The sequence below is a fragment of the Chanos chanos genome, chromosome 15, assembly GCF_902362185.1.
Source record: "Chanos chanos chromosome 15, fChaCha1.1, whole genome shotgun sequence".
NCBI classification, from domain to species: Eukaryota; Metazoa; Chordata; class Actinopteri; order Gonorynchiformes; family Chanidae; genus Chanos; species Chanos chanos.
In genome coordinates, this window is record NC_044509.1 from 17,253,257 (window position 1) to 17,263,936 (window position 10,680).

General features: G+C 40.7%; 1 protein-coding gene across 1 annotated transcript; it reads left to right on the forward strand.

Moving 5' to 3' along the window:
• The first annotated feature begins 388 nt into the window (after positions 1 to 388).
• LOC115828553 (dehydrogenase/reductase SDR family member 13-like) lies at positions 389 to 2,069 on the forward strand. The gene is made up of 5 exons (XM_030792579.1): positions 389 to 515; positions 873 to 991; positions 1,103 to 1,226; positions 1,341 to 1,667; positions 1,810 to 2,069. The coding sequence occupies exons 1-5, from the start codon at positions 389 to 391 to the stop codon at positions 2,067 to 2,069; spliced, it is 957 nt and encodes a 318-aa protein (XP_030648439.1).
• The last annotated feature ends 8,611 nt before the right edge of the window (positions 2,070 to 10,680 follow it).

The window sequence follows — 10,680 nt, forward strand, 5'->3', positions numbered from 1 at the left end:
GGGAACATCGCTACAAACTGCTCCTTGACATGCGTTTTAAACGAGGTAGTTTTTTGGGTTTTTTACGAGGTAGTTATTAATTGGTTTAACTACATCCGTGACAAGAACTTTGGAGACCTACCCCCCCCCCCCCCCCCCCCCCCAAAAAAAACCCTCAAGTGCGGTATGGGTACTTTATGAGTTCTTGTTCACACTCCACATGATGCAAACCCGAACCAGTCCGGCCGGGTAGCAGTGCCAAGGATCAGTGTGAAACATCGAAAGTCAAAAACCGGTAAAACAGGTGCTGTCCCAGCCCACTACAAAAGCGTCGTTGCGATTCTGACGGTCGTCAGTGCATCTCCAGCGGTGGAAACATTTAGATCTCTGAGCATTCAGCGGCTCAATTATGTTGCATTTTCTTGTAGGAGTTGTCGTCTTGGTTGGAGTTTATGTCCTGCTCGTGGAAACTTTGTTCAAAAAATCGAAATGTACAGGATGTTTTGAGATGACTGGGAAGACAGCAATTATAACAGGTACAATTTGAGTTATAAAGTTGTGTTATGTTCAAAATGAACGTCGAGATGAGTGATTTAGTCTCCGTTGTCTATGACATATTAAGAGTTCAAGGAAAGAAAATTACCAACTGGTGAAACAAAGCATGTGTCTCCTCGATTTTCCCTGGTGAATATGACAACACCTGCTATTTTATGACCTGTTGCTCTGTGTGTGTGCGCGCGCGCATGAGCGTGAGAGATGGGGAGGGAGAGTGAGTGTGTGGAATCTACAATAGAAGCTAGACATAATTCAGAATACCTACTGCATTACAGATGCTGTTTTGTGTGGATTTCTGTAGAAGGGAGAAAGTTGAGAAAATTGTTCTGTTTTGTCAGGTGGAAATACTGGTATTGGGAAAGCCACTGCGTTGGAGCTAGCCCGCAGAGGAGCGAGAGTAATCCTCGCCTGTCGTAACCAGCAGCGTGCCGAATCTGCCATAAACGACATCAGAAAGGTAAAGAGATGTCTTTGCAGTCTATGTACATGGGAGTAACTCTCATTTCATGTTTTTTTTTTTTTTACGTGTTCTGAGATGGGTTTTAGACAATGTTGCCTCTTCCATCAGGAAACAGGGAGCAGTGATGTTGTGTACATGCAGCTTGACCTTGGGAGCCTCAAGTCTGTGCGCTCCTTCACCGAGACCTTCCTAAAAACCGAGTCCAGACTCGACCTACTCGTCAACAACGCAGGTAGTTTAAAGTTTCAATTTTTTTCCTGTCTACAAAAAAAAAAAAAAAAAAAATATCTGTGGGCAAAATTTGTCCCAGTGAACTCCATCTAAACTGACTTCTCGTTTTGTCCAGGTTTGGTAGCAGATGGCCGAACCGAAGATGGGTTTGGTATAGAGTTTGGCGTCAACCACCTCGGGCATTTCCTGCTGACCTGTCTCCTGCTGGACCGCCTGAAAGAGGGCACAGGTGGTCGTGTGATCACAGTTTCTTCCATGGCCCATCGCTGGGGAAAAATAGATTTTGACGCTCTTATTGCCAACAAAGACCTGGGCACAGGGAGGTACAGCTGGCAGTTTTTCCATGCCTACTGCAACAGCAAGCTCTGTAATGTCCTCTTCACACACGAGCTGGCCAAGAGGCTGAAGGGAACCAATGTTACTTGCTATTGCGTTCATCCTGGTAAGTCTGACTTAAGGAAAAAAGAGATTTTTTGTTGTGACATAATTAAACAAAAAGTTCAGTTTGACTTAATTACCTTGTTGGTACCACAAATATCATCCATTTTCAAACTTTTAACATTTTAAACTCCAATTTCCTGCAGGTATCGTCAAAACAGAGCTTTCTCGTCACGTTAGTCTGTGGCAGAAGGTGTTTATCGAACCCGTGGCCCGACTGCTCTTCTTAGATCCTAAAACTGGTGCTCAGACGACTCTCCACTGCGCCCTTCAGGAGGGCATTGAGCCCATGAGTGGAAAGTACTTCTCCTGCTGTGCAGTGGAGGAGGTGAGCGCCAAGGCCAAAGATGATGCCGTGGCCAAGAAATTGTGGGAGGTCAGCGAGAGACTCAGCGGTCTTTCTTAAGCCTGATCGGAGCACTTTGGCTGTGATCCAAAAAGACTGAAAACAAATCAATTCTTCAGATATTTGACTTTTCTTTATGAAGAGGAAACACTGTACTTTCAGCTCTGAGTGTTGGATTTAAATTGTATCAATACCCACTTTTTTTTTTTTTTTACTATGAATTTTCTCTTCTTAATAGTATTAAATATTGTCATACCAGTGGAGCGAATGTGAGAATGTTGACATGAGTGAGTGCTTGAATGTGAAACACAATGACAGGCTCTGGGTTTGCATTCATTACTGATGCTGAATGTGTTGAAGGTGTATAGATCCGTTCTGTTTTAATGGACATTAAAACTGAAAAGATATTGGGGAAATCTCTCTCTCTCTCTCTGCCTGAGTCATTAAAGAACAGTAACTTTGTAAGAGAACAGAGCATATGAATAAATAAAGTAACTCCTGGAGAAGATGTGTAGGCTGGTACTCCATCACCTGAAAAGCTTTTCATATTTGATGGCATCAGCATCACACTTCCTTGTATTTTCATGACATTTTTCTCCATTTAACTACAGTCCATATTCTATAGGACTTTAATTTACTCTGAGAAAAGTATGCACTCAGAAATTGCTATCAGCTGAGCTCCACCCTCTTGAGACAATACTCAGTGGAAACACCCACTGTCAATTGTTAAAGCTATTTGTCTGCAGGGAGAGGTAACTACAGGTTCTTGGTTCCCTGATGTATCAGTATTTGATCATACTGCAACATATTCACTCTGTCTGTCAGACCCCTCCCTCCAGCACAGAGGATTGGAAATAAAAACTAAATAAATAAACGAGTCTTTGTGAAAACGATGGACACAATTCATTCTTTTGACTCTGTGTCTTGGGTGGTCCCCCTGTTGAACTAGAGACTCCAATTTCAATTTCCATCGAGCGGCTAAAGCGAAACACCACGGAATGGAATTCCGTGGAATGTTAGAATCTGCTGCTCACATTTCATTTGTCCGGGGAGAGTTTTAAGAGCGTGGCTTTTCTGCTGTGGAGAGAGTTGTAATATTTCATCTATTTACCATATGACAGTTATGTGTTGTCGATGATTCCATTGCGGTTGTTATCAGAGTGACTTGCCATTGCTTCTCACCCTGATGAGCTGTCTCTCTGTGTTAAGTCTGTCAATAGACACTTTTATCTATGTCATTATCTGTTCATGAGCAGCTATGCATTCATAATGATTTTCGGTCAATGCTAGGAATATTTTTTTATTCCCATTGCATGACATTCACATGACTGTCAACAAAAATTCTTTTTTTTTTTTTTTAAATTTAACAAAAAGGTTGGATATTCTAAGTACATTCCCATTCAAAAGCAAAAATGTAAAAGTGATTCAGGAATCTGTGTACAGTTTTCAGTTTGACGTCACTTTCATGAGTGTGACCCAGTGATGGAGGCGATAATGAAGCTTCAGTACATTCCATTCGGCTTAAATCAGCACGAGCAAGAGTCACAAGCCTCCGAGCAATCACAAACGCTGCAAAATATACCATGAAAGAAAAAAAAAAAAAAAGTTAAAAATATCACTTTTTGTCATCTCATTTCAGGGTACATCACATAGCAACACGACAAAACCAGTTTAGCAACAAATACATCACCATGCACCATGAACTTTCTGCTGCAGGACACTTCTCTCTCAGGGAGCACGTAGTCTTTCAAAGACAAGCTTTGGAAATCGTGTGAAAAAAGGGGAAAAAAAAGAAAGAAAAACAGAAAAGCTTGACATACTCTAGTAATGCTGTGTGCTTTACATTCCTCCTCAGAGTCACTGGACTGGCTTCTCGAGTGCTCTGATTAGCTCCTCTTTCAGCTTCTTGCCAGATACTGGTTCAGGTGCCAGAGCTGTACGTGCAGAACAGAGGAGTTGTGTGTGTGCGTGAATGACATGTCTGTCTCTATGTACCCTGAGTTCATATTGTTGGAATGACTGTTGCATCCCCTGAGGTTCTGATTTGGATGTGTTGATACTCTGTGTGTCTTCATTAAGTCCTGTGTCCCTCTCTCTGAGTTGCTGTCTTATCTGCTGTATGTCTGACCTAATGCTAAACTGGCTGGGGTTCCAGAATCTGAGAAGTGTACTGTGGGTTCCTGGATTTGTTAAATACTAGCTTGCGGAAACACCTTTTGCTGCTATTTGTTTGGTCAGTCAGACAGATTGCTACGAATTCACATAGACACATATGTATTAGGTTCACACCGAGACTGGAGCTCATGCAGGAATATTTGTAATGGATTGTTAGAATTCCTTGACGCAGTCACACATATATTTGCAAACACATGCATAACACCATAGCAGTTTGACACTGTTTTCACATTTTGCAGTATTTTGTGGTTAGGTAAGGTCGTTAATAATTCTGAAGGTAACTGCCAAGTGTTTTGTTGTTTTGTCAGCGTCACAGTCTCTCAAACTGGACTGTGTGGATGGCTCTGTCTTATCTAAAGTGACTTTTTAGACAATATGTTCTTTACAAAATAACAATAGGCTTCATTTTCTTACAAATTTAAAAAAAAAAAAAAAAAAAAAAAAACTTTCACACCCTCACTGCCAATCTCATCTGGCTTCACCTATCAGTTCATTTTTCCCTGCCAACTGATTTTTATACCATCAGGTTGGTTAACTAATCATTACTCACAGCTGTGTTGTGTAATCAAGCCTCATTGTCTTAATGCTGTACCTCCTATTCATCATCCTTACTCTTGCAAATTAACTCATTTCCACTCAGTTTTTATGCTGTGACATATCTGTTCCTGTCTGTGTTTGTATGTTACTACCTCTGCTTGTTTTAGCCTGTTCTTGTCTTGCCTGTGGTAGTCCCGTTTGGCCTGGTTATTGTTGAATCTTTGTCTGTGAACTGGATAACATTTTTGCACAGCCCTTACTGCTCTGACTGCCCACTGCTCTGCACTTTACATATTATCAAGTGAGTTGTAGTTGAATGCAGGTGCTCTATCACACCTTCCAAACTCAGTGAAACAGATTTAGCAGAATTGCTACAGTCAGAGTAAAAGCTAGCTCACTTGTTTGTCAGTCAGGTTGATTTTCGTGGGGCAGGGTGACGTAGGTTTCACTTTGGCGTCTTGATTTTACTCACTTTGTGAAGCTGGTATATACACACACTCACCCTGATATGACATAGCTCATACAGACACACTGTCCTTTACAGACACGTCTTATCAGCATCCTCACTCTGTTATTTTACAGACAGAATTATCAGTAGGCCTACTATCCTATATTTTGCCCTCATATATATATATACTGTGTCACAATAGTTTACCTGATATACTTTTTTCTAAAGGAAAAGTATAGAATACACTTCCAGTCAGAGATCATGTATTAGGCAGATAATACCAATGTACAAATGCTGTAATGGGATCCATAGCTAAATTTGTGCGTTTGGCTGGAGAGCACAAACCTGTTTAAAAAACCTCTCTCTCACTCTCTCTCCCTCTCACATAGTACTGATGGCTGATCATTTTTCAAAATAATATCGCTTGAAATTAGTGCTGTGGCCCATTCGACCTATGTGGAAAATGTGGGGCTTGATTCACAATTCTGACCTTTATCCGCACCATAAGAGGGAAAAGAACTGATCCAACCAGTATTAACTCAACGTACTCCTTATGTTGTTTTGACAGAGCTACCATTGTCCTCTGACAGGAGAAATTCAAGTCAAAACATGTTGAAGTTCCTAGTTAATTAGTGCTGGTACACGTATGTCATTGATATGGCTCTGAATGAAAATACTGGATTTTTTTTTTTTTTTTTAATTTTTGATCTTACTGGTAATTTGATCACTGTGAAAGTTTCTCAAATCGGCTTTGTGGACTGAGAATTCCATGTGACAAGAGAAGAGACAGGCAATCAACACTGCTGCTGCTGATTGTACTCCATGACATGACTGTGACTGACAGGAAAAACCCAATAGTGATCAACTTCCCCATGACCATCAGTATTTTTCTGTAAAATTATTTTTCTAATATTGTGAATAAACTCAGTGTACAAAACAATCTCCTACAGACAAAATCATCTTTATTGGTGGAGCCTTTAGTAAGTTTCTCCTCTGTGTGTGTATTGTTCTTAATGAATATGGTTTTAAAATACTACAGGACAGTTTCTGTTGTCAATTTCAGTGTTCTGTCCAAAGATACATAGACACTCTCTGCTATATGTAAAAGCGTAATTTCACGACCACACTTACCACTGAAGGCATGCGGGTGGAAACAAACGTAAAATCCTACAAAAATCAAACGCGCCTTTGAGCAGTTGTAACTGTACGTTCACACTGAGCGCGGCGAGAGCGTCAAGAGTCGCCCAAACCTCCCTGCCAACGACGCTGTTGAACACTGTGGACGCTCTGCCGTTGATGAAATAGGCGGGTACAAGTTCCTTCGGAAAGCTTGGTTATGCAAATGTTTTTAAAGGGGCTATAAAGCAAACAAACAGGCCGAGCGGTATATTTGTGCAGACTGACCACGAGTAGGCTATAAGTTAACCTTATGAGATATTTTAAATGAGAAGGTGCGAAATCGACCGATGACAGAAACAAATAAACAATGCTAATTACATATTTCGTAACAAAATAAACTGATGAAAAACACTACTTAAAAGCTTTTTTTTGTTGTGTGTCTTTTGTGTTAATGATAGGCTAGGTCAAATTCCAGCATGGAGTTTATAGGACACGTTTACTAGCCTTTGTCTTTAATTAACACTAACGTTTGTGCCTAACCTACATTACAGTACAACATGTGGAAACCCACCACCGATATAATCAGTTTCTCCTCCATTTTGCTTAGGACCAAAAGTTTTGTGGGAACAATAGTTTATACTGTCGTGTTCTCTACAATTCTCTAGAGCGGAGCACTTCCAAGTTTCTATTGGTTGCCGCCCAACCGCGTCATATCTCATTACCATAAAGTTAACCGAACTTCAACTGTATTTTGACGCCCAAACCACCCTCGCCGCGACGCCCTTTGCCGCGACGCTCTTCGCCGCTGAAAGACGCTGGCTCTCATTGAAAATGAATGACTTCCGGTCACTTTGACGCTCTCGCCGCGCTCAGTGTGAACGTACAGTAAGGCGTTGCGTGTTGGCTACTTGGCTATGCTGATTTATTATAAATTAGAAATAATGCCATTAAAGTTATCAGTTTTTAATCCAGTGCTAGGTATGTTTCTTGTAACACATATAATATATGTAGTTCGGAGAACGACAAAACAGCTTTCTGGCTAATGAGGGTGTGAGTTGCCTGACCATTGCACGCTTAACTCTGAGCCCAGAAGCGCGAACGTTTAAAAAAACATCACGAGGAGCAAAGCAGAGAAAGAATTGCCTACCGTGACAGGGACTGAAAGAAGCACAAAAAAGACACGAAACTCAAGAATGGTAGAATCTTTGAAGGACTGATTTATTTTTCCTGTCCAGTCAGACCTCTTTTTCCCATTTCGGGAAACAAGCTGTCATTTGGTGAGTGGGGCTGAAGGAAATCGTGGATGCTAACTAGCTTTAGCCTTTACCTGAAGAGGCTAGTAATTTACCTCAGACTGCCAGGTGCGTTTAGCTTGAAGCTAACAGGAAAAAAAAATAGTTTTGTAATATTGTAGCTGGTACCTTTCCGATTGTTATTTTCACATAACTTACTTAGTTGGTTTTACTCAAATTGTATTCAGAAATAGTACCTCATATCAGGGTGAACATATTGGTAATGTTACGTTTCGGGCGCTGTGGCTTGTCTCAAATGACATAAAATAAGCATGTACTACGTAATTGGGGGCCAAGCAGCGTAGTCACACATTGTGTTTCTACCTTTTCTCCATCATCTTCTTTTTCTTCTTCTGGCAAGAATTGCCCCATTTTACCACTCGGGGGCGCTATAACATGAAAAAAACATGTTTTTGATAATTACTCTTCACATCCTTCGTCTAAAATCATGATTGTCATCCCTATTTTTGTTCCCGAGGATTTGACATGTTGCCATTTCCTGTTCTGCAATCATATTTGATGGCGAAGTCGCCAAACAGGAAGTGAGGTCATAAATCAGCAACGGTTTGATGTGTCAAAACCACATTTGGTACATGGACTCGAGGCCCCATTCTGGGGAAACACAAAAAATTCTGCGTCATTTGACCACTGGGGGAGTGCTGTAATATGTAAAAGATGTGTTTTGGCTAATGACTGTTGATGTTTTTACCTTAAATAAGTGATTCGTGTGTGGTGATACTGTGGTCCCAAGGCCAAGACATGGAAACTTGTCATGTCAACCTAATTATTGCTGCCACCACATTGGATTTAACTGAAATGTTTAAATAGTTGTTGGCTTTTCAGTTTGCAAAAGCATTCACCCATTACAGCCAATCAAAATCACTGGCAAAATGGCCACACAGGATGTAATACTAATAATAATAAGTTTATTTAGAGCCCAGTATCACTATGTATAGTCTCAAAGGGCTTTACATGTCTGTAAAAAAGTCAAATCAAAATTATATTATCCATAAGTTTGAGAAAATAGATAAGTCTTTAGTCTGGTTTTAAAGGTATGGAGAGAGTTTTCCTCCTTAACTTCTGTAGGTAAACAATTCCAGAGGAAGGGAGAGTGGTAGGAAAAGGCTCGTTGCCAGTGGACTTCTTTTTCACTCTTGGAATGACTAATAGTCTGGAATCTGGAGAGCACAGGGTGTGAGGTGGGTTATAGGTTGTAATTAAGTCAGACAGGTAGGAAAGCGCAAGCTCATGTAAAATTTTATATGTTAATAAGAGGACCTTAAAATCTGCCCATGCATGAATTGGGAGCCAATGAAGAGAAGCCAGGACAGGTGTAATGTGATCAAACTTCCTTTTTCTGGTCAGAATTCTGGCAGCAGTATTCTGGACCAGCTGAAGACTTTTGGTACTAGAGGCAGGCAGGCCAGAGTACAGAACATTGCAGTAATCGAGGCGAGACGTGACAAATGTGTGAACAATGGTTTCTGCATCAGCCATACTTAGAAAGGGCCTAATTTTAGCGATATTACGGAGGTGATAAAATGCAGTTTTGGTTGTGTTTTTGATATGAGTGACTAGTGAGAGACTAGAGTCAAAAATCACACCAAGGTTTTTAGCTGTAGTTTCGAGAGATGATGCAGTTGTCAAAATTTAGGATAACATACTAAAAAGACGCTTATGCGCAGGGGGACCAATGACCAGCATTTCAGTCTTGCCTGCGTGAAGCATCAGGAAATTTGAAGACATCCAGCCCTCAATAGCACAAAAAAAAACGTCTCAAAGCCAATTCCGTGTGGTCATTGTGCTGGATAGGTAAGAAAATCTGAGTATCGTCAGCATAACAATGGAAGTTAATGTTTTAACTACGGATAATGTCACCCAAAGGGAGCATGTAAATAGAGAAGAGGGCCAAAGACTGATCCCTGAGGAACACCATAGTTAAGCTCACGGTATTCAGAGGTCACATTATTAGAGTGGACACACTGCTTTCTCTCAGAGATAAGATTTAAACCAAGAGAGCACCAGGCCACGAATGCCCATTTGATTTTCCAAGCGCTTTAACAATATAATGTGATCAACCATGAGGGCATATCCCAGCAACACTTTCATGTATTGACACCAAGTTTGGTATATGGACTCGGGACGCTTTCCTGAGGATGTGCCAAAAAATTTGTGCCATTTGACCACCGGGAGGCGCTGCAATAAGCAAAAACAACTTTTTGCCTCTTAAGTCTTGATTTGTTTCTCTTAACAAAAGTCATTCTTGTGTCAGCTTAATTGAAATAGAACTTGATATCAGTGCTTACAGCCATGCTTTTAATCAAGCTGCCACAGCAGCTCTGCCCTGCTGGACATCTTGGCCCCATCATCACTGCTTGCAGCGACATTATTTTTAGTGAGAGTCTTTCAGTATTGTGTGTTTAATGCTGAGAGGTAACGTAATTGTAATATCCAGTTTTCAGTGTTGAGTGTGAGGTGGCTGGATTCGTATGTACCCTATGCATTGTTGCATTGCTTCGTTTTAGTGCTTTTCAAACTAGTTCATGTGACATACCTTGAGAGGACAGAACATTTGATGGCAAGACAAGCTTGAGTTTGTTCCTGTGGGTCTGGACCTGAGGACATCCCACTTAGCTTTAGCTGCGCGCTTGACTCCACGTGTAGTAGGAGAAGGACGGCGATACCACTGCACTTACTAGATACTGCACTAGTTTGGCATCAGTTTGGCATTCATGTGAAAACATACATGGACTGAAACAAATCACTGGCATTTCTTAGCATATTTACAGCTGATGTAATATTAATAATTTGAGGTTTAACTGTGTTTGTGTTGGTAGACTTGTATGCGTATTTATATTGGACGTTTAAGAAATTTAATTCAGAATTTAGAAGGCGCACCCAGCTAGGTTAACACCTTCTTTTGTATGGTTATTTATTTAACCGTTTGTTTGTTTGTTTGCTTGTTTGCTCTAATCAAATCCACTGTGAATAAGTTAAGCAATCACTTTGTTTTTGGACAATATATTTTGGCTCCTTTCTATAATCTTCCAGTGGTTTTGTGTTTCACTGCTCCAGACATAACTGGTCCACCACAGTGTAA

What these genes read in the sequence shown, in the direction of transcription:
- LOC115828553 (XM_030792579.1), top strand. Translation starts at nt 389, where the DNA reads ATGTTGCATTTTCTTGTAGGAGTTGTCGTCTTGGTTGGAGTTTATGTC. An exon ending in GAAGACAGCAATTATAACAG is followed by an intron (nt 516 to 872) that starts GTACAATTTGAG and finishes CTGTTTTGTCAG; the next exon opens with GTGGAAATACTGGTATTGGG. An exon ending in TTGCTATTGCGTTCATCCTG is followed by an intron (nt 1,668 to 1,809) that starts GTAAGTCTGACT and finishes AATTTCCTGCAG; the next exon opens with GTATCGTCAAAACAGAGCTT.